Source organism: Hermetia illucens, chromosome 6 (genome assembly GCF_905115235.1).
Source record: "Hermetia illucens chromosome 6, iHerIll2.2.curated.20191125, whole genome shotgun sequence".
Classification (NCBI taxonomy): Eukaryota; Metazoa; Arthropoda; class Insecta; order Diptera; family Stratiomyidae; genus Hermetia; species Hermetia illucens.
Window position 1 is genome coordinate 49707749 of NC_051854.1, and position 24787 is coordinate 49732535.

General features: G+C 47.7%; 1 protein-coding gene across 1 annotated transcript in view; it reads right to left on the bottom strand.

Moving 5' to 3' along the window:
• The window catches only part of LOC119660011 (pseudouridine-5'-phosphate glycosidase), a 68435-nt gene that overhangs the window by 11154 nt on the left and 32494 nt on the right, over window positions 1-24787 (bottom strand). The window contains exons 3-5 of the mRNA XM_038068390.1: window positions 24620-24770; window positions 18093-18321; window positions 7078-7416 (exon numbers count right to left, since the gene is read on the bottom strand). Coding sequence (XP_037924318.1) covers window positions 7078-7416; window positions 18093-18321; window positions 24620-24770 — 719 coding nt within the window. The remainder of the gene's footprint in view (window positions 1-7077; window positions 7417-18092; window positions 18322-24619; window positions 24771-24787) is intronic.

Here is a 24787-nt window from a genome sequence, read left to right on the forward strand (position 1 = left end):
CATAAGCAGCAGAAAAGGGTCGTGCCGTGGCTTGTTGAAATTTACCGGAGCTGCGTCTCTTTGTAATACGTATCACAGTTCTAGAGACGCGCACGAGTTGCTTTTATACCGAAAGTGGGCTGGCGCGGTCATGATTTCCCAAAGGACTTTCGACCAATCAACGTAATCTCTTTCGTGCTGAAGACCCTAGAGCGCCTCCTGGACATCCACTTAAGGACGATTATGGAGAGAACGCCTTTCTCTAAGTCCCAGCATACCTACCTCAAAGGAAAATTCACCGAAACCGCCCTCTACGAGGTGATTGGCACGGTTGAGCGGCCGCTGCAGTACAAGCAGTATACCCTACCTGCCTTCTTCAATATAGAGGGACCTTTCAACAACGTTTGTACCAATGCCATCAAGGAAGCCTGGATCAGTATTGGATTGGAGGGGTGTCTTACGTATTGGATTATAGCCATGCTAAGTACCAGGATAATCCAGTCGGATCTAAGACGCAACCACTTGACCAGAGCAGTGAACAGAGGTACGTCCCAGGGTGGCGCCATCTCTCCGGTGCTTTGGTTAATGGTAATAGACGAAATTTTGCGAACATTGAACGGCAGCGGTGTGAAGGTGGTGGCGTATGCCGACGACTTGGTGATATTAGTGTCAGGGATGCTTACGTCCATTATGAGCGATATCATGAAAGGAGCGTAACGAAAGGTGCCCCTGTGGGCCGGAAGAAGCGGACTCGGCGTAAACCCAACCAAAACGGAACTGATTTTATTCACCACCAAGCCAAAGATACCTGAATTGCACCTACCACGGCTGAATGAACAAAGATTGGTTCTTTCCTCTAATGTAAAGTATCTGGGTGTAATGGTGGATTCAAAGCTAAATTGGAGATTGAGCATAGAACTGAGGGTTATGAAGGCCTATATAGCCTTCTATACCTGCAAGAGAACCTTTGCAAAGAAATGGGGTCTCCGGCCGAGAATGGTTCTCTGGACGTACACCGCTGTAGTGCGTTCGATCCTAACGTACGGCTCTATTATACGGTGGCAGGCTTTGAGCAAAAAAATACAATAGAATGAAACTTAATAGAATTTAAAGAACCGCGTGTGCAGGTGCTACTCCTGTATCTCCGCCCCCCTAGACCTACACATTAAATACGTTGCAGCGTGCAGTGCCGTCAGACTGCGTGAGTCCGGATGCTGGGCAGCAAAGTCCTAAGGCCACAGTAACATCCTAGATGAAGTACCTCGGAAAATCTGGGCATTCCCCACGGACTATGCCACACACAAGCTGAATTTCACGAGAAGCTTTGCTGTTTACTTTCCAACCAGGGCAAAGTGGAAGACCGGTAGCGTGTTGCAGGGTTATGACTCAGTATTCTTTGCCGATGGATTAAAAATGGCCTGAGGAGTCGGGGGGGATTTCTCGAATACACACAGTATATCCAAGTCGTATGGTCTCCCAGGTTTCGCCAGTGTATTCCAAGCGAAATTACTGGCGATATTGGAACTCTGTCGATGGTTGGAACCAGATTCGAGCCCCAAGCATAACATAGCCATTCTAACCAAAAGCCAAGCGGCCATCAAGGCCTTGTGCTCAGCGATGACATCTTCCAGGCTGGTGGGGCAGTGTAGAGGCGCACTGAACCGTTTGGGCAGTACGCTCAAGGTCACCCTCCTCTGGGTTCCCGGGCGTAGGAACATACATATAGAGAGGAATGAGCAGGCTGACGGATTGACCAAGCGAGGCTTTGCTCTTGGCAAACTTTCGGTGAATACAGTCGGTGTTTCGTTGGCAGCTGTCAGGGGTGGAGTCTACTCGCACTACCTGGCAGCTGCGGGCCTTAGAAGGCGAAGACTTTCGAGCTGTACTAAGTCAAGAAGAATTTGGCCCGTTTATAATATAGCCCGATCACGAGAGATCCTGTGCCAGACGCATGCAAATGCATTCAAGATTACCGCGGTCTGCACGGGGCACTGGCCCATAGGGGTTTAGTTCAGCGCGATCACGTCGGGGTCACCACTTTAGTTCAGCTTCCGGAGAAAACAAGTAAATGCGTTTTATAATTCTCTCAGAAAAGAGTAATGTAATGATTCATTAGAACGGGGCACCTGAACAAATTGGAGATTGAAAACGTGATAGATAAACTTTGGTAATATTTATTTAAACCACAATAGCAATTTAGCAATAAACACAAAAATTTAACTTTTCAATAAGATTTCTGAATTTGTATTCCAAACTGGATCTTTGCACCGATGTGATGTTTACGCCGCCGCGGTTGGAAACAGAAGAGACCGGCTTATTTCCATGCGGTCCTTACTGTCCCAACCAACGGCATTTTTCCACCGCTAATTCTCCACTCCCCCGGTGCGTTCTGAAAATGAGCGAGTGGAGAGTTCCGCGCCATCTACCCGTCCGCATCCGCAACATTCGAAATAAATTTCGAATGCTGCCGATCCTGCCGCGCCACATCACTCCGCCCCCAGACGAAACCTAGGGGGTTTCGGCGACGGATCCCGGAACTTCGTTCGCCGTTAATCCACAAAGCGGACACGACGCTGCTTCGGGGCGCACACGGGTTTCAGCCTGGACAAAGAGACCGCCTTTTTGTGACCACCGATCTCGAGCTGGAAGAAATGTTCTCCCCTCTCGAGAACGCGGTATGGGCCCTCATATGGAGGCTGCAGCGGCTTCCGGACGACATCCGTCCTGATCAGCACGTGCGTGCATGTGTCCAGTTGATTGGGCGAACAAGCAGGTATGGACGCGTGTCGAGTGGGTGGTGGCGCTTTGATGCGTCGGAGATTGTCCCTCAGCAGACGCACCAACCCCGACTCTGTGAGACCCGATCTCTTGTCGAAGACCGGATCGCTTGGGAGTCTTGGGTTCTCCCCGTATACCAGCTCCGCGGGGCTGGCAGCAAATTCCTCTCGGCGGGTTGTACGAAGACCGAGTAGGACGAGAGGCAAGACTTGAGTCCAGGACGGGTCGTCGCGTGCCATAATGGCGGCTTTCAGCGTCCGGTGCCAACGTTCCAGCATCCCATTGGATTGCGGGTGGTATGCCGTAGTCCGCTGGCGTTTAAAACCCAGGAGTTTGCCTAACTCCGAGAAAAGGGTGGATTCAAATTGCATTCCCTGGTCAGTGATGACCACTGCAGCGACGCCAAAGCGAGGTATCCATTCTCGGCAGAGGGCTTCGGCACAAGATTGCGCCGTAATGTCTTTCAGAGGTATTGCCTCAGGCCACCGCGTGAACCTGTCAATGATTGTGAGGCAATACTTGTAGCCGTGCGAGTCTCGCAAAGGCCCTATTATGTCGAGGTGTATGGTGTGGAAACGCTTGGTAGTGCGGGGGAATGAGCCCACTTCTTTCCTTACATGCCTGGAGACTTTACACTTTTGGCATGCGATGCACTCTCTGGCCCAGGAATTGATATCCTTGTTCATGGAGGGCCAGAAGTATTTTCCGGTGACTAACCGGTTTGTTGTCCTGATGTCGGGATGCGCCAAGTCATGAACTGCGTGGAACACTTCGAAATGTGGCCGGAATGTATGGCCGAGGTCCCTTTTCCGAGTATTCGCAGCAGAGCGAGAGGTTTGAGCCGAAGATTGGCAACTCCCGAAATTTGTATTTGGGGTTGGACTTGAGGCTCTGAAGTGCTGCGTCATCCTCCTGCGCCTTGGCAATAGCCGAGAAATCGAGTGAGGCGGGAATGTTAACCTCGGAGACACGAGACAAAGCGTCAGCAACTATGTTGTCCTTGCCGGACACGTGCTGGATGTCTGACGTAAACTGGCTTATGAAGCTCAGGTGTCGAAGCTGACGAGGGGACGCTTTGTCGGGCTTTTGTTTCAAAGCATACGTGAGAGGCTTATGGTCCGTGAACACTGTGAACGGCTTGCCTTCTAGGGAGAAACGGAAGTATTTGATGGACAAGTACGCGGCGAGCAGTTCGCGATCGTAGGTACTGTAGTTCCGTTGAGCGGGATTCAACTGTTTCGAGAAGAAGCTCAACGGCTGCCAAACTTGATCCACCTTTTGGTGAAGGGCAGCACCTACTGCGATGTCAGAGGCATCAATAAAAACGGCTAGGGGTGCATCTTGCTGAGGGAATGCCAAAAGTGTAGCATCAGCCAGTTGCTGTCGGGATTTATTGAACGCGCGGACAGCCTCTTCAGACCACACAATCTCTCGTGTGTCTTTTGTTTTGGGGCCAGACAAGTACGCGTTCAAAACGGACTGGTGATGGGCGGCCTTGGGCAGGAAACGACGGTAAAAGTTTAGCATGCCCAAGAACCCCCTCAACTCCCTCACTGTTTTTGGACGCGGGAAGCTTGTTATTGCATGCACCTTGTCTGGGTCGGGCTGTATTCCTTCAGAGAAAATGGAGTGGCCGAGGAATCTCACCTGTTGTTGAAGGAATTTGCATTTCTCAACGTTTAGGACTAAACCGGCCTCAAGGAGACGTTGAAAAATGCACTCGAGATGGGCTAAGTGCTCAGACTCAGTGGAAGAAGCGACCAAAACATCATCCAAATAGACGAAACAGAAATCGAGGTTTCGCAGGACTGAGTGAATGAACCTTTGAAAGGTTTGCGCCGCATTGCACAATCCGAAAGTCATTCGGGTGAACTCGAAGAGTCCAAAGGGTGTGCATATTGCCGTCTTTGGAATGTCTTCAGGAGCTACTGGGATTTGGTGGTAGGCCTTGGCTAAGTCCAAGGTCGAAAAGATGCGGCAATTCGCGAGGTGATGCGCAAAGTCGTGGATGAGTGGAATCGGATATCGGTCAGGAACAGTCTGTGCGTTTAGCCTTCTGTAATCCCCACAGGGACGCCATTCGCCATTTGGCTTAGGGACCATATGTAAAGGGGAAGACCAACAGCTGTTTGAGGGCCTGCAGATACCCTGTTGAACAAGTTGTTCAAATTCTTTCCGCGCGATAACCAGTTTCTGGGGTGGTAGAGGACGCACCTTCGAGAAAATCGGGGAACCAGTAGTATTTATGTGGTGCTGCACATTGTGCTTCACTGGTTTCGAGAGACTACACTCGGTAGTAATCTGGCTGAACTTTTGGAGGAGTGTCCGAACACGAGAGTCGGTGATGTCTTCCAAAAGAACGGAAAGGTTATTGTCAGCGTGAGATACCATTTGGCCCGACGAATTAAGGTTGGTTGTGGGGTCTATAAGGGACTTATTTTGCAAGTCCACCAGCAACCCATAGTGACACAAGAAGTCTGCGCCTAATATGGGGAAGCTGACATCCGCCAGGATGAAACGCCACGAAAACGTCCTACGCAAGCCAAGACTCACGTCCACTTGCCTGTACCCGTAAGTATTGATGCGGGAGGAATTTGCTGCCGCCAGTTTGAGGGGTTGTGGATATAGTCGATGATGCCGGGGTACGGGAAGAACCGAAACCTCCGCAGCCGTGTCGACGAGGTAGTTGCGCCTGCTGAGGGGGTCGAAAATAGTTAGGCGACGTAGCGCTGCGCTCTGGGTGGCCGTCGCCAAAACCCCCCGCGGACCTAGTTTCTTGCGGTAGGCGCGAATTTACAAGGTAGCGTACATCTTGTCGCTTTATCTCCGAAGTTACGATGGTACCAGCAAATACCTTTGTCCGCAGGCTGTCTTGACGACCTGCTACCCGAACGCCCTTTTCGTGTGGCAGACCGTGAGCGAGCTCGCGATCTGGCACTCGAACGCTGAGCGTCCAACGTCGCCCGCATCTCGGCCACGCTGGCCGTTAAAGCCGCTATCTCGCGCCGTAAGTCGCTCGATCGATAAATTTCGAATGCTGCCGATCCTGCCGCGCCACAGGGGATCATGTCGCCAGGCTCGGTATACCCTACAATTCGCATTACCGAAGCTACGGAGAAGAAAGGGAAACCCTGATGCACTTTCTCTGCGATTGCCCAGCTCTAGCTAGAGTCAGGCTACGGACACTGGGCAAATTATTCTTTGGGGACCTCAGAGAGATTTCTGGCTGCAGGGTGGGAGAGCTGCTTTCCTTCGTGAATGCTACGGGCTGGTTCCGAAGATCCGAGCCGGCTAGACTCTGCCTCTTTCTCTCTCATAACAGCTGGTCTTAAGAGTTTGTGGCATCAAAGCGGCGTATCACAACGCTAATTGAGCTCCTCGGAGCGGCCACTGACACCTACCTACCTACCACATCTTCAAATACGGATTTTACGACCACCATGAAAACATTGTTATGCATATATATATATGTTTGCTAGAACACCAATGTGGAACACATCCTTCGTAAATCAATGTCCGTTTCTAGCAATAAGATTCAAATACGAATAACTGGAAAGTAGGAATTGATAGACCAGTAGCTTACTCCAAACTACAATTTTATTTTATATATATTTCGGGAGCAACTTACTTACAATAAAATAAAATTGTAGTTTGGAGTAAGCTACTGGTCTATCAATTTTAGACTTAACTACAAACAGAAGGCAATATCTAACATTTTGGAAAGTAGGAACTCTGCACGGCACGCACGGCAAACTACAGTTCCACAGGTAGATCATCACGCTTAGCGACTTATTTCTATTTTAGTCGCTTGCCATATCCACGAAGCATGAAACTTCACCGAATTTTACACGATTGAGTGCCTTCTTCCTTCTACTCTTTGAGCTGCTCATCATCGAGCATGTGAAACCCATCGTCAAGAACTATGCTAAGGTCATCAAGAGGCTTACGACCACTTGCCAGCTCTTTCAAAACGCAGTTTACGGCATATCTTTTATCACAACAGACATTACATTGTATTTCTCGTAGTTTTTATGGCGTTGAGCTCCCGCACGTCACACTACCCCCAGTTACAACCTTCACCGACGATCTCAGTTCCCTAGATTCCCCGCCATCCCTTCTTAAACCCCTTCTCAAGGCCTACAGAAAATGGCTCCACTAACAAGTGGTACTAGTTCTACTCATCCCAGTCCCTCGTCCCCAATGCAAGATGAGAAAAACTGGGAAACAAAAGAGACGAAATTGCTATAATACATTCATGACACTCTACAAAAAGGTCTGACATCGACTCCATATAAAAATATTGATATCGTCTGTACTCACCATCAGCAGCATACTTCTTTGGAATCGGAACTCCAATTAGTATCCCTGACTGTAACTGCAAATCCAAAGAGGACTTAATCATCAATGCAGCTTCCTGCGGTGTCTTTAGATTGTAAGGAGCTTTAACACCACTTGAACGTGTATAAAATGCCGGAAAATGTCCAGTATCACTTTGGTATGCGGCTACACATACTCCTTGAGTTTCCAAGTACTCCAGAGTTCGAGGAATGTCCAGAATGGATTTAATCCCACTTGATACCACACAGATTGGTGTTCGACCCAATTCAATTAAATCAGCAGAAACATCCATGCTGATGTGACCATCACGATGTACACCACCTAAGAAGGAAAATTAGAAAAAAAAAGGAAAATGTAAAATTAATGTTTATTTAGCTTGTATTGTATAGGTATTTGTGCAGCAGTTTTTTGCTCAGGTAAATGTATCTTAAAGTTACGATAAGCGTTTTTATTGACAAATTAATGCAGCGAAAAACATTCCTTTTATGCTCCCCTTCGGACACCACCTTGTCGTGGTGGGGTAGCCTGCGCAAGTTTACTACAACAATAAGGGTGTCCAAACCACACGAAAATGGAAACAATGGATTGTAACTCTCCAAGTGGTAAAAAGTCACAGACTTCACCAGATTCATGTCCCCCCACGGAGAAATCTGTGGAAGACAGGCTCCCCATTTCAGTGGAAAATCTGCACCCAGTGCCTAGGTCGCGGTCAGCCAGAAAGGGTAGTATAGCAACTCCCTTAATGAGAGGGACTGGAAACCAGACTACTGACTGAGCCGGCCTGCAGGTAAAACTGTTGCCTAAATCTTCCAGAAAACGGGATACGAAGGCTCTGTAGAAGGAAACTTCAGCCGCAAAAGAGAGGGGACTACAGGCCTTTTCCTTCGCCTTTACCAGTAGAAGCGAATTAAAAGGAAGCTAGTGATGTGGTTCAAGAGCCATGGGTTCGTTTTACCAAAATCTGTCATATTGAATCTGTAAAGGGAACTATGCTCTTCTTCGATGAGAGATCCTCGAAACCGAGGGCTTGCGTCCAGATGTCAAAATTGTTAGACGCAGATATGCTGGGATAATACTGTTCCCGGGACCTAGTTGCGGTCAACTTACAATACCAGGTTAATGGCAAGAGAAGAGACGCCATAGTTGCCTCTGCTTGCTTACCCTATGACTCTTTGTATCCACCGCCTAACTAAGGGATCTGGTTGTGTATGCAGAATCAAGTGACCTTGGACCCTTAATAAGTTGTGAAGCGCTCAAGCTTATGATGACGTGGCTGTGCTAGTTTTTGGTCGAGATCTCGGAACGGTGTGCAAAAATACACTACTCGCCGTTGATTTGATTAACTATTTTAGTTTTAGTAAATCCAAATAAAACACACACAGTGGTACTATTTGCAAAAAAAGAGGAAACTGAGTGGTCCTTGCCTTCCAACCTTCAAATCTTAGAAGAAGTGAAATATCCGGGAGTTATTCTGGACAAGAAACTTCTTTGGAACAAACAGGTAGAGATAACGATGAAACAAGCTGTCAAAGCTTATGGACTGTGTAGGCAGACCTATATCTCGACATATGGACTTAGGCCTCAGATAACAATGTGCAATGAAAGCAGTTCATTGACTAATTCCATTGGATCTATGGAAAACAATGGACGTGAGGGTCACAGAGCATTCGCAGAGTTATTGCGAAAACAAAATCCAGTTTTCTCAATGCCCTCTGATTCTCGGATCCCCATACATCTGTTTGGTAGAAGATATGATGTTATCTTAAAACGAAGAGAAAACTGGGATGAACCAGAAGAATGCGTGCCAGGATATACTGAGGTCTTCTACACCGATGACTCAAAAAAGGAACGGGGTTCCGGAGCAGGAGTCTCTCGAATAACAACACAAAGTGGGCAATATGCAACAGACTTTCAGGCTGAAGTGTATACGATCCTAAGGGCGGCAACCTGAATGATTAACGAACGATTGAAGGACAAGGAAGCTGAATTTAGAGCGTTGAGCAGTCCTTTGATCGCTTGTTCGCTCCTTCAGGAACGCAAGAATCGATTGAACCCTATTTCTAGATTCAATACGATGGAACTACTCTGGGTCATTGTGGTGTAAAGGGAAATGAAATCTTGGATGCTTTAGAAAAAGAGGGTTCAATTTTCACCATACCCAAACAGAAAGTGTCAATTGGAGTGTCAGTAGCATTGGCTAATGCTGCTATCAAAAACTAGGGGAGCTTCCCATAATGACAGGTGGCTGACCCTTAACGCTGATAAACACACCACACCTGTGACAGCCTAACAAACATACGACAAAATTTATTCTGTCGAAAAGCAGGAATACTTAGCGACATTTTGTGAGCATTCTGACAGACCATAATTCACTAGCTGAACTGTGCTCAAAATAAAAATTATTCAAAATGTTACGTGTCCCTCCTGTAATGAGCAACCGACATCCACGGAACATTTTCTATGTTAATGCTCCGTCTATGGACGCATCAGACATCCGATTTTTGGTGCTCATGTGTTACAATTGCAACGGATCACATCCACTAGCGGAAATCCTATGATACATAACCGAATCCGAGATATTCCGTCAGACAGAGGAGTCGAGTACAATGGACCGTTAGGGTCTGAGTGCTCAAAAGTTTTGCCTCTCCCCCACCTCAGACGCACACACACACAAATATTCCTTTTATGTTTTTCAATTCTCTTAATCTCATATAATCAGATGCATGCTTGACGGGAGGGATGAACAAAGGAGTTTATTTATTTATTTATTTAATTATTTAATGAGGACAATACACAGAAAGCAAATTTCTTATTACATATTGTCCTCAGAGGGAGGAGCAAGTAAATGGCATATTTTGCGCTTAAAGCTAGAGAGGGACATAGAGTGAAATGAACCAAGCTGTAGGGCATTGTAGGACCGGCAAAACCTCGGGATCGGAGAGTGAAAGTAAATCTCGAACTCGGCGAAGGGCACATCAAAAATGTCCGCATTACGTGTGTCATGAGACGAGGCGATACGGGGAGTAATATCCGAGTTGGCGGAGCAGTCCATCAGACCATTGCAGAGTTTGAAAAGAGTACACATATCAAGGAAAATACGGCGTTGCTGTAGGGAGGGGAGATTGAGGGTGCGGAGTCGTGACGGATAATCAACCCGTGGAAGGTTCTTTTTGTAAAAGAGGGTCCGGGTGAATTTGCGTTGTACAGCTTCAAGAGCGCGGCCGTCACGGATGCGGTAGGGGGACCAGACTACAGAGCAGTATTCAAGGATGTTTTTGACAAGGGAATTGAAGAGTGTTAAGGAGGGCTGGATTGAGGTAAAGTCGGAGGAGGAACGTAGGATAAAACCAGACATTTTGGAAGCTCTATTGATGATGTCAACGAAGTGGGAATTGAAACGAAGTTTATCGTCGAATATTACACCCAGGTCTTTGAAGGAGGTCAGTAGTGAAAGGGGTTGACCACTGAGAGAATAGGAAAAGGATGATGGGGAGGGTTTCAGGGAATAGCGCATCCAGTGGCATTTGTTGACATTCAGTGTTAGCTTGTTGACCGAACACTAACGGGCTAAATTATCAAGGTTGGATTGTAAGAGAGCACAGTCCAATGGAGAGGAAACAGAGGCAAACAATTTAAGGTCGTCTGCGTAAAGCAAATACGGACAGGAGGCGAGGTCATTGATAAAAAATAGGAAGAGTAGCGGGCCAAGTATAGAGCCTTGGGGAACACCAGAGGAAGGAGAGAAGGAACGAGATGAGTGACCATGAAAAGAAACTTTGCAGGAACGGTATGAGAGATAGGAGGAAAGCCAGGAGATGACTGAGGGAGGGAACTCTAGCGAAGAAAGTTTAGAGAGGAGAATGTTATGGTCAACGGTGTCAAAGGCTTTGGAGAAATCAGTATAAACAGCATGTACCTCCTGTCGTGAATTCAAGCGTTTAGCAACAAAGTTGGTAAAGACCAGAAGATTTGAAGCCGTTGATCTATGTTTCACGAAACCATGCTGCTCTTTGACAATGAGGTGACCGAAGTGCGCGGTCAACCAGTCGTTGACATATCTTTCTAGGATTTTGGAGCAAGAGGAGAGAAGGGAAATGGGGCGGTAGTTCACAGCAAGGGAAGGGTCTCCACTCTTGAGGATAGGAATGATAAGGGCCTCTTTCCAGAGACGGGGAAAGTAGCATTCGTCTAGACTTTTGTTGTAGATTATACACAGGGGGAGGGAAATGTGTTTTCTACAGTTAAGGAGGAAGAGATTAGGAAGCCCATCGGGGCCAGGTCCGACATTGGGGTCAAGGTTACCAATGAGGAACTCAACCAAGGAAGGCGTAAGGAGAGGAATGGCTAGTGATTCGGAGGAGTCTGTGGTTATGAAAGGTGTAGAGGGTGAAGGGCTCGAGGGAGAAAACACTGAAGAGAAGTAGGTGCAGAGAAGGTCGCAGGATTGTTGTGGGGAGTTGGCAGTGGAGTCAGCGAAGCTGATAGAAGAAGGGACAGAATGAGTTGGATTACGAGAGTTGCGAGCGTGAGACCAAAAGAGTTTTAAGTTACCGCGGGCAAGGGCGGCTTCGACGCTCAATAGGTACCTTTTACGCGCCTTTCTGACCATTGACTTCACAGTAGATCGTATAGCTTTAAATTGAGCAAGGTCGGCGTTATTTTTAGAAGCCCGAAACTTCTTCCTCAGTGTATGTTTCAAGCGCATGTTAATATGAAGTTCCGTTGTGAACCAAGTTGGGAAAGAACGTAGGCAGGGAGGGGAAGAAGGGACATAACAGGAGAGGAGATCAGAGAGGATATTGTAGAAGGTGTTAAGAGCTTGATCACACGATGAATTACTTAATATATGAACCCAGTTGAATGACGCTAAAGCTGAGTTCAGACCGACAAAATTGGCTTTGCGGAAGTTGAACTTAGTGGGTTTACGCTTGGTTTTGGGTTTTGAACGAGGGAGCTCCGCTTCAAATTCAACCGCGGGATGGTGAGCGTCGGTTTTTACATACGGGGATGTGCCAGGAAATAAAGAGAGGTGGCGCTCGGGGAGGTTGGAAAGGAAGAGATCGAGAGTGCGGCCCAAGGAGTTTTGGTGGTGTTGAAATTCAGGGCAGAGCAAGTATACATAAAGGAAGAAAGTGGGAGGGAAGAGTGGGAGAGGTTGTTGGAAGGAATTGGAAGACTAGGATGATTAGGCCAGTTGAGCATGGGGAGGTTGAAATCTCCACAAAGGAAGAAAGGGAGGGAAGGGAATCTGACGGTAAGGAGTTCAGACAAACTGTCAAACAATTCTTCATACAGGTGAGAAGGGCTAGCACAGGGGACATAAACACAAGAAACAATGAACGGGAGGAAGTTGGGCGGAGAGACACGAAGAGCAACACAATCAAAAGGAAAGCCAGAGGAGGAGAAGACGAGTTCAGCGGGGAGTGAATCTTTTATAGCAATTAGGACTCCACCGCCAGTGGACTTACGAGAAGCATCCCGGTCCCTGTCACAACGGAAAGTGGAGTACCCTTCGGGGAGCTCGGAGTATAATATGGCATCGTCTAGCCAGGTTTCGGAAATACAGATGGCATGGTGTTGATGAGCCAGCGCGGATAAATTGAAGGCCCCCAGCTTGGTTCTTAAACCCCTGACGTTCTGATAAAACATACGGACAATGAACATGGATCCAGTTATATAGCTCGGCGAGGCAGGCGGGTTGCCCTGAAATTTACCCGCGAATTGGGGCGCTTATACGGCTTTATGAATACACCTTCAGGCCAGAAAGAAGGGTTGCCGAGGACATCAACTTCGTGGGGGTAAGTAACCTTGAACGATGCAATGACCCGGTCGGTGTTGTCGTCTTTTGTGAGTTTAATGCAGGACAGAGGAGAAAGTAAACCAACTTTGCTCCTTATATACTCCAGAACATCGTCCGTAGACGTTGTGAACGCTAGCCTGGAGATGAAGAGCTGTTTAGGTGGGGACGCCACCTTTAACTTGGGGCCACTGGTATGGATGGTTGAAGTGCCAGGATATATGGCGGTAGCGGAAAGCGGAGCTTCGTTGGCGACTGGAACGATGTCAGAAAGTGGGGCGGCTGTGTTCCCATTCAAAACTTGCTGATGAGGCTGCGGATATTGTCCCCTCGTAGGCGCGATGGAGCGAGACAGGATCGGAGGCTCGGTGGACCGTAACTCGTCGCATGGAGGCCGCTGGATTAGGGGTGTAGAGCCATTAGAGTTGGTTCCCTCGGGTCCAGAGTTGCGTCCGTGATCCAACATGAAAGCTTTAACCAAACTTGATCTATATTTTGGTAATCTCTATTCTCCCTAAGAAATTCGCAAACTTCTTACTACGTTTGAAATCGGCGATCAAAAGCCTTCCAAATTGCTTTGAGTGATACAAATGAAATCTATTAGCAAAATAACTGACAAAGTTGTCGAATCATTGTGGCAAAATCGTTTAACCTGTTCAAGTTGAATGAAATCTTGGACAATATTTTGAAAATTCCACTTTCTAGACGACTCGGGTAAGTTTCCCCATCATCAAAGTTATCCATAAAACCCAGTGGAATTTCAGAAATATATATATGGTTGCCCTTTACAGCTTGGTGGGGTATAACGCGTCAACCACAGCTGCGCGCCATCGCTCCCGGTTACCTAAAACGCGCTTGCGTTCTCCCCACGACTTCTCGAGACGCTTGCACTCCTCCTCTAATATTCTGCGTTAAATACCCTTGGGGCCCCCACTGGTCGACATCGTAGGAGAGTGGATTCCACTGTATGGCAGAGCCAGCAATACAATTGTCGCCCCTCCTTAATGTGTGACCTCTCCACTTCCATTTCCGTCCTCCTATCACATCGCATACGAGTGCCAAGCTTGTGCACCGATCAAGTCCTTCGCTTAAGACAGTATCAGGCCAGCGTACTGTGATGATACGACGCAGACAGGTGAAAGCTTGAAGCTTTTGAGTAACAGTGGAGTTCACTTTTCATGTGCAACTCCCATATAGCGTAGCGCAGAACATGATTTTGGTGTTGCAGAATTGCACACTAAATTTTACCGCCTGCAGTAACATCCACCGGAAAGCAATTCCCACCACGTTGACCTCCATAAATTCTTATTGACACAGAAGCTGGGGAATTTGTCATGCCATGTGGTATTTTAAAGTGACAAAGAAGTAGACCCTGACCCTGTCAAATCAATCAAGACCAAAGGATCAAGAAAAATCTCTAGGTGGTGGCACCGGGAAGTGCTGTATTCACTCAGTGAGCGTTTCATTGAAGGAGTCCTCAGAAGTCCCGAGTACTGTCCCTACTACTTAGACGATATTCTAGTGGCATCCAAATCGCCAGAACAGTATCTGCAATGGCTAAAAGCCCTCTTGTACGACCGCGAATTGCATTTTCCGGAAGGATCTTAGTTTATAATCAAAGCTTATAAACTGCTTACCTTGGCCTTTTTGCAAATCCCAGAGAAGGCATCGCCCCGTCAGCTGAGGCAGTAAAGCTCTGAGTTTGCGTCACTTATGCGTCATGTTAGAGGTGAAGCCAATATTGCTGCTGATTGCCTTTTCAGATCGAAGCTAATAATAAGCACAAACGAACTAGCCAGTGAACAACAACTCCTATTTCTCTTCGATTGCAACCCTGCAGTATAGGCAGCAGCACCGATTTGGACTACATTTCTACGGATTTCTACACGTCAACCACACTTCGTTTCAGTTCCCCCACGATTTCCTGAGATCCTTGCACGTCTACTATACTTTTCTGCCCCAAGTGCCCTTGGGTCAACCCACTCGTCGATTATCTTGGGAGAGTGGATTCCACTACATGGCGTGGCCAGCACTGTAATTGTCGTCCCTCCTAAATTTGTGACCTATCCATCGCCTTCCAATCAGAGTGCGTACGAAGTCCAGGTCTGTGCGCCGACCAACATTATCGTTTGAGATAGTATCAGGCCAACGTACTCCAATGATACGATTCCATGTACTACTCCCATATAGAAGCACAGAAAGAACACCAGCACCCAACAGTCTGAACTTGATTTTGGTGCTGAGATAACTGCATTTCCAGACTTTGGACAAGGCAGCAAAAGCGAATTTAGCGTTGCTAATGCGTCAAGCAACATCCAGTTCGGTGCCATCGTCGGCAGAAACCTCGCTTCCTAGATAGACAAACTGATCAACGACTTCGATGCTCTGCCCAATAATGCAGATAGAGAGAGTGCAATCACCTCTCAGACTGTTCGTGTTTATATTCAGGCCAACTCTACTTCCCTCTCTTTTCAAATCCAGAGCCGGTGAAAGAGCACACAGATGTCATCATGGTAGTCCAGGTACTTGAGGAAAAATGTCATTGTCCATTGAGTTCCTCCACGTCCTCCGGACAGAGCAGCATGAAAAACGTCACTGATAACAAGAAAACATTATATCGGTGACAGGATGTAACCCTACCGGACTTCACTTTCGACCTCATAACCCTCGGAGATTTTACCCATCACATGTCGCTCTCATAATAGCTATTAGTTTCTCCGGAATGTCCCTCCTACATAGAGCATTCCAGATATACTTCCTGTTCACGCTATCGAAAACCTTTTTGAAATCGATCGAGAGCAGGTGCAACAAAGTTCCAAACTCCGTGCACAGTTCCAAAATGATCCGTAAGGTGTTGATGCAATCAATGCAGGAGGATCCGGAGCGGGAACTAGGGTGCTCTCTGTGAATCAAGCTTTCGAGATGTTCTTTGATGGGTTCCAGAATTATTTTACCTATTATCTTTGTGACGGCAATGAGCACGCAGAAAAACCGCGAATTGTCACACTCAAAACGGGTGCCCTTCCTTGGAATCTTAAAATCATTCCTTTCTCTGGAAAAAGTCTTGGACTCCCAAGATTTCCGTGCGAGTGGAAGGAGCAGCATCTGCTGGTGCAGCGATAAGCAACTCTGCTGGTAAACCGTCAAGTACAGCAACTTTACTACATTTGAGTGCATTGATGGCTGCAATGATTGCTCCTCTTCTTGGAGGAATAGTCCGTATCTGCATGGAACGGTGACTAGCCATTTCATCCACGAGAGGAAGAACTTCATCAGATGTAATATGATTAAGACCCATGGTGAAGTGCTTTTTCCACCTCTTCAGTTGTTTGTCATCGTGGCCGTCGACCGTTAACGTCCTTCGACCTCATGCAAGCTGCGAGATGCGGCATACAATTCTGAAATCATTACCTTCTGCTGTATCCTCTACTTCCCTGACCAGCGCAATAACTAATTCTCTCTTGTCACGGCGCACACTACATTGAACTTCTCGGGATATTGCTCGAAATAGGAGTTTGAGGACATCACGTCCGATATTACTTGCAGCGTCCCTTCGGGACGTCACCGACCACCCGAGAAAGGAACATTTTTGATGACAGCCCAATGTTCACCAATATTCTCAGGCACGCTCCTCCGTAAATCTGCCACTCGATCAGCAAGATAGCTTTCCAATTGTCAAGCAACAGTTGGATCATACAAGCGGTTGATGTTGAACTTGGGGAGTCACAGTTCTCCAACCCCGCGAGAAGTGGTGGATACAACACACAAGCGAACGTAAGCGACCATCAGATCGTGATCCATTTCGGGGCTGATGTCAGCACCTGTCTTGTTGCACACATTCAGGAGGCAACTCCTAAATTTACTGCTGATCGTGAAGTGGTCGATCTGATTGCTGGTGTCGGTCAGTTAAAACCGAATAAACCCTATATTAGGCCCTGCGCTCGAACAATGTGCCACCAATGACGAGATGGTGGATGGATGGTGGTCACAAATCTCCCACCATTATCATTACGATCGCGGAGACCGTGTTTCCCCATCACATAGCCGAGCAAGGTGTTGTCAGATCGCACCTTGGCATCCAGATCACCCGTCACGATCACAATGTCACCTTTAGGAAGCCTCTCCTGAACTGCGTTTAATTGCAACTAGAAAGCATTTTTCCCCACTATATTGGAGGGGACTTCCGTACTCAAGGAGAGCGATCAGACCCGAGTCTGCAAGGAACTCATCTGAAATGGCTCTGCCACGAAGCCTCACCCGAGGTTATCTGGTACCATGGGAACCGGGATGGCCCTCTGAGAGCATATGCTCCAGGAGAATTCCTGGCGAATGTGTTCTCAGCCCGGTTATTTGCAGTTGGCCCCCTAGTGGGAGTTTCATGGTGGTTGTGATTATGCCTACATCGCGGACAGAGCTCCTCGGAGCTCAAGCGTGGAGTTGCACTGTACAACTCGGGTGTCGTACCCCTTAGTTGCGGCAGAGGTGTTAGATAGGCCTCGCATCCACTGGTATGAATGCTAAGCCTGCACTCAGTATAAACCAGGAACGCTGTGCTTGCATGGCGGGGCTCTGATTGTAGTCCCAAAATCAATCCGTGTCCGAAGAGGACTGTGGGATTAAGCCTTCACGGCAGGCACTCACGTTAAACCCCCAGGACTTTGCACTATATTGGAAGTCTCCTTTGGTGCATAACATCGCACAATTGTGATGCTCCTTAACCTGGACCGGAATCTTTCAGTTAGCAGTCTGTCAGAAACCGGCTCCCAGGTGAAGAGAGCGCACGTAGTCGTCAGAAGCAATCCAACATCAGGGGAATGAGGGATGAGGATGACCGGAGCTGCTATGAAAGGAAAAGCCGCTGACAAATCTAAAGGTTCCGGATTCAATACTGTCAATAAAGATTTAGAGGTTGTCTGTCAAGAGTGCATTTGTCTCCGTTCTAAAATAAGTCTAACTTGGAGAGGATCCGACCAGCAAGGCTACACTCAAAGAGTAATCGAATCTCAAGTATCTACAGTAGATTAAAGAGATCTATTGCCGGAGTCAAACTGGTCTAGTTTGATCTATTTTGCAAGTGAAGAAGAAAAAGTCGCAAACAAAATCAAGACAAATGCCTGAAAATTAGCTTCTTCAAAATTGAGCTTGGTCAAAAAGCTAGATGAGGAGCCCTTTCATACCAAAAATTTATAATCAAACTTACCAATTCCTCCAGTCGCGAATACCCTGATTCCAACCATATTAGCGATAATTGATGTTCCGGCTACAGTAGTGCCTCCTGAAAGTTTTTTACTTAAAACATATCCCAAGTCTCTTCTCGAACATTTGAAAACCATTTCAGGACCCAGACTAGCCAAATTATTTAACTCATTTTTATCTAATCCAACTTTAACTCTTCCGTTGATGATTGCGATGGTCGCAGGGATTACATTCTGCAAAAGAAAGAATAGATCAGATAAGGAACAGCGATTTTCCTTAATTTGTAGCATCAGAGCAAAGTGATAAGTAAACACTATCAGTATATTAACTCTTTTTGCACTCATGGATAGCTTAGATAGGAATCAATAGCCACTCCAAGGAGCCCAATTAGCGCTGTGGGGCGCCATTTTGATACCATGCACTTCTCCAGATCGTAGCTGCTATGGCAAGGAAGGAAGGAAGGAAAGGAAATAAAATTTAGATCGCTTAGATACTCAAAGCTAGCCCATAACGCTTATAAAGGATATCAGCTCCCCCACCCTACAACCAGAGGCCTCTTTAAGGTTCCCAAAGAATTTTGTCCGTAACCTGGTCCAAGCTAAGGCTGGGCAGTCACCAGGTAAGTTCCTAAGGGTTTCTCCCTCCTACCTCCAGCTTCTTCGATGGGTCCCGGATACATCGCCCACAATTATCTCGATCCAAACACCGCGTCCTTCAGTTAGAAAATCTTAGAATTGATCTGCAATCTGGGCCCATTGACTCCTCCTAGCATTTTCTTCGCTTCTTTTTTGGTTTTGGACTCCCTCCTTCGTGCATTCGTTCGCCAATACCATTGCCATTTCCGGATTATGAGTTGTCCCTAATTCGCCAGGCATTTTCTTCCTCTACGGTCCGAATATCTTTCGCAGGACTTTTCTCTCGAAAATATCGATCTGCTTCTACGCTATTTTCGCCAAGGTCCACGTCTCGCAACCATACAGTAGCACGGGACTAATTAATATCTTGTAGATGCGCAGTTTATTGCGTCTGCGTACTTTTCTCGATCCTTCGCACAAAGCATCGAATATCCAAGTCGTATGAGTACGCCACCAGTGACGCAGATTTTACCAGTAATGTACCTCTGGTACCCCCTGAGGCCACTTTCCTGATGACGTATTTAAGCACCAAGTTAAAGAAGCTGGAGGTGAGACCATCCCCTTGCCTAAGTCCTGACACAATATAAGAAAGTTTTGTGTCAGTTCATTTTGGATTTTTACCTGGCCCTCGTTGTTAACCATTGTGACTTTCACTAGCCGAACGAGCTTCGTTGTTCGATTATATTCGTCAGTACCTGATAGCGCGTGCACAGCAATGAGGTCCCCTGTAGTTTTCGCAACGCAGACGATCACTCTTTTGGTACACTGGACAAAATACACTTTTCCTCGAATCGTCAGGTATTTGTTCGGTTGTCCAGATTCTGCTGATTAATTGGTACGTTCGACTGGTGAGCTCTGTTCTCCCTTCTTTAAAGAGGTCGGCTGGGATACCATCGATTCCGGGAGATTTATGTAATTTTAAATTAAAAAAGCTGCCTCCACTTCATACAAAGTTGGGGTTGTGGCCACTTGTTCTCCGTTTAAGTCATCCTAAATGACAAATAGGTGGAAACGTGTCGTCGTTGGGTTCAAGAGGTTTTGAAAATATTGAACCCATATTGCTTTTACTTGAGTTGCGTCACTGATGACTTTGCCATTCTGATCTCTACAGAGGGTAGTTCATCTGTTTCACTGTGATACTTGTATTCCCTAACGATGCGAATCGTAGGATATACTGAGTCTGGCGGCAAGTCTTCTTTAGGCCAGTGCATTGTGCAAACCGCTGTAATCCTGCATGCATTTTAATGCGTCTGACCTAAATACTCTCCCTATCAAATCTGGTTATAGGGGGGCAAAATCCTCGCCTTCGCAACCTGAAGTTATTTAGTACAAGTAAATTGCTTACTTCACAGACACCAGAGGATCATCTAATCTGTTGGCCCGCAAATTCCCCTTTTTGTTCTTTTGATCACAAACCTTAGAGAGGGTAGGCCATCGCTGAAATCCTGAGAGTAATATTCGACTCCAAGCTGAGATTTAAACCCCACCTAAAGCTTACTGGGCAGAAAGTGGCGACAATCAGCTCACCAATGGCAAGGATTCTTCCAAATGTAGGCCGCCCGAAGCACAGTCGACGATTACTCTTATCGCCAGTCGTCAGCTCTGTACTTTTATACGCAGCACCAGTATGGGCGTCGGCGATAAAAATCGGAGAAAATCGCAGACAACTTCAAGCTGCATATCGATTAAGCGCTCTCCGAACATGTTGCGCCTACCAAACAACATCTTATGAGGCGGCATGCATGATTGCGGGGATGATCCCGGTCGATATTCTAACCGATGAGGCAAGTCGTCTGTACGAAAATCAGGAAGCAAGCCTAATCAAGCAAAGTGAGCGTTTGCGGTCACTAGCTGCATGGTAAACAGCATGGGACCAGGCGGATAATGGCCGGTGAACACACAGCCTCATCACAGACATAAGCATGTGGACTATGCGGAACCACGGTGAGACGAGTTACGATCTGACTCAGTTCTTAACCGGACACGGTGGATGCAGGAGTTACCTTTATAAGTTCGGTCTAGATGAAGCGCCCAATTGTCATACTTGTGAAGGAACAGCCGAAAATCCAGAACACGTTTTCTTCACCTGTCCCAGATTTAAAAGCTCAAGGAGAAAGCTTGGAACAGAGCTAAATACCCGTTTAACGGTGGAAAATCTGATAAGGTACATGGTGCAATCCAATACAACACGGGACGCGGCAGTTGCAATTGTGAAACGGATCCACCAGCAACTAAATCAGCAGAAGTACAGCGGAGACACGCAAAGGGGTAACAGCTCGTTTAGAATTTTTTTTTTTTTGTAGCAGTAGAGTAGGTGAATGCGTTTACGCACAAAGTGTTGGACTCCCGCATCAGAGAACTAGCCTGGAACTGTTTGACACATTACTTCGGGCTAGCCCGCCCCCCTCCCGCACTCCTGGCTTTGGGAGCCTTCAAGTCAGGGAATTCCTTTCACCAACGGGAGGAGAGGGGAGGAAGGGAGTTGTTGTTAGTTCCGAGAACCCCTTACCGTCCGATCCCTCTGCCGGTCGAGTTCAATCTTCTTCGTAATAACAAGAGCCCGAACATAATGCGCAACACGATTCCAGCTGCCAGCGTTCTTCAGCATCTCTCTGACAATGTTGTCTGGAGAGGGCTGCGGCTGCATAAAGCTGCTGGCGGAGGCCGTCCCACCTCTCGGAAGAGAAAAAGGTGTGTTCAGCGACATCCGCCACTCCATTGCAGAACACACAATCAGGAGATCGCGCCTTCCCAATCCTGTGCAGGTAAGACTGAAAACCTCCATGCCCACTTAGAAGTTGGGTAAGGAAGTAATCAATCTCACCGTGCGTTCTGTTCAACCATGGGTCTAATTTGTCGATGAGCCGCGCAGTCCACCTGCCCCTTGGCTCATTTTGCCAAGAAAGTTGCCATTCGCTAAGGGTGCATTGACGTTCTCACGGGCAACCACTTCTCTTAAGTTTTCGCCCTTAGGGCGGTAGATAGCTTTGCGCTCCTTGGCAAGGAGGGCAACGGGGATCACTCCCGCAATCACCATCACAGCCGGTTCGGAGACGGTGCGATAAGCAAACGCCACTCGCAAAGCTCCCCGCCTCTGCACTTGAGCGAGGCGTTTACGATGCACCTCCTTGTCAAGAGCATCAGCCCATACCTCCGCACCATAGAGAAGGACGGACTGCATTGCTCCCATGAGGAGACGTCTCCTAGTTGATATGGGGTCCCCGACATTCGCCATTAGCCAACTTAAGGTCGCGACTCCAGCTGCAGCCCTGTCCGCTGCTGCTTTGATTTGCTCGAAGAAGCTCATCTTCGAGTCGATCATTAAACCCAAGTATTTAATCGCTGGTTTTGACTCTATAGCCAACTCGCCGATCGATATGGGACGCATGGTCGGGATTCTCCTTCTGGTCAGAATGACTACTTCGTTTTTTTCCAGGTGCTCACGGTTTCAAGCGGTCATCCATCCGCTTACCCGTCGCATCAATATGCCAAGCCTGCTTTGCGCCTGTTCAACAGTGCGTCCGGCAACAAGTGCCGCAACGTTGTCTGCATAACCAACCAGGCGCGACTCTTCAGGCATATCGAGTCTCAGCAGACTATCGTAGGAAGCGTTCCAGAAGTCCGGCCCTAGGATGGATCACTGTGCTACTCCCGACGTGATTTCCAACCTCCTCTGGCCCTCTAGCGTCTCATAGAGCAGGGAGCGGTCTTTCAGATAATCCCTCAATACCCGCAAGAGACAGCTTGGCACGTGAAAGGAGTTCTCTAGTGTGCCTAGCATATCTGTCCATATTACGGAATTGAAGGCATTTTTGACATCAAGCGTTATGAGGAGCACTATCCGTCGAGATCGGCGGCTGTGTGCCTCGGCTCGATTAAACGCATCTACGACCTCCATAACAGCATCCACTGTAGATTTCCCTGTTCTAAACCGGAACTGCCTTGCGGATAAGTCCCCGGTAGCACGGATCGCTTCAGCAAGTCTACCCCTGATGAGCTTCTCGAGCACTTTTCCGGCCGTGTCAAGCATACACAGCGGTCGGTATGCAGACGGGAGCTCCGGGTCTCCTTTACTCTTACTGATCAACGCGAGTCTGGCCACTCTCCAGCGACATAGAAAAATGTCCTTCTTCAAGCAGACGTTGAACACTTCAAGCAGTAATTCTGGTCGTTGGCGGAACACCAGTTTGTAAACTTCCGCCGGGATGCCATCAGGACCTGGCGCCTTCCTGTTTTTCATAGTGAGAACCGCTTCTTCGAGCTCTCTCATTGTGAAAAGGGGGCAATCCACCACTCTTTCCGCGCTATTTACATCAACCCGTACAGGGTGTCTGGGAAACAATGCCCGCACAATGCGGTCCATCTGATCGGTGCTCAGTATGCAGGGCTTCCGCAGAACCCCGATTTTCCAAGTGACAAGCTTATAGTCCCCACGGGTCCTCATTCACCTTATTAACAAGATTCTGCCAGCCGCGAGCTTCGCTTTTATTTATAGTGCTGCGGAGTCTCCCTTTTGCTGATCTATAATATATTGTGCCTTTATGGCACATGCCTCTTCGTTGGCGTGCAAACGTTGTGCCAAACGGCGAACCTTATGACACTCCTTCCGTAGTTCGGCAATTTCTGCCGTCCACCAGTACATAGAAGGCTTGTCGTGGCTGGGGCCCCTCGGGGGCATGGAAGCCTCACACACCGTCGTTATCAGATTCATCACTGAATTTACGACGGTGTCAGCTGCGACACTACCACCCCCCGGAGCGCCCTCCAATGCGGCTCTGCCTGCTCCAAGAGCTTCGATAAACTTCCCAATGTTCACCCTCGCGACATTCCACAGGCAGGGGGAGCATCACGTTGGTACTCGCCGGCAAATAGCGTCAACTACTTCGAACACGATGTACTGGTGATCACTTGCCGAGAATTCATCTAGGACTCGCCACCCGTCCACCGATGATGCCAGAAATTCCGACGCAAAAGTGATATCAGGAATGCTTCCTTCACAACTTGGGCGCCGAAACGTTGGGGTGGATCCGGTGTTTAAAAATACGAGCCCGGTTCTCGATGCCATTTCCAGAATCCGTTTCCCTCTGGAGTCTGACTGGGGCATGCCCCATTCAAGGGTCCTGGCATTGAAATCACTGCCTACCAGGATTCGTCCCTCTGTGCTCGAAATGGCGCCCTCCAGAGCATTAAGCCGGTACCGAAAGTCCCACATCGTCTCGTTCGGTGTCAGGTAAACGCTAAAAAACGTTATCCTTAAACCCCGGATCCAAGCAAACCCGTCCCCCCGGCCTTCGGCAAGAACACGAAGTCAAACTTTGTCCCGAACCCAGATGGCATCGATGCCCGATAAGTCGAGATATCATGAGAACGGGTCCTTGTTTCGGTATTGCTCGCTAATCAGCACTAGATCAGCATTTACTTCCGCAACGAACTGTGCTAGCAACTGGTGAGCGGCTGCACTCCGGTGCATGTTAATTTGCAAAATGCGAATCATGGAGTTCGCACCCTAGCCCTCTCCAATTCTGCCCTGAAGATCGGACATCATCCCGAGCCCACAATGTGTGCGACGCTCGTTTAGAGTGAACAGTTAAGAACTGAACAGCCCCGCGAAGCAATACCGAAACGGTGGTCCCGCGAAGAGAGTGTGAAGAAAATATGGGAGATTTTAGTCGGTAAGAGTCTGGCATGCGTGCTTAGATTCCAGATGCGTATCCATGATGAATTTCCCCCAGCCAAAAAAAGACAGACAGACAGACATTGAGTCGATTTTAATAAGGTTTTTTTTTGCAAACAAAACCTTAAAAAGCTTCCTCCTTCCTTTCCTTGTCCCTTTTATTCTGAACCTTTATTTTGAACCCTTTATATTCCCTCATTAATGATAAGCTGGTGAACTTACCTGGCTTCTGATGATATCCTCCACTTGTAAAGCTGTTTCCAAATTTTGCGGTTGAGGCATTCCGTGCGTGATAATTGTCGATTCCAGCGCTACAACCGGTCGATTGGAATTTAATGCAATTCGAACATCTGGATGAACATCGATTAAATTGCTGTAGGTTTCCCCAAA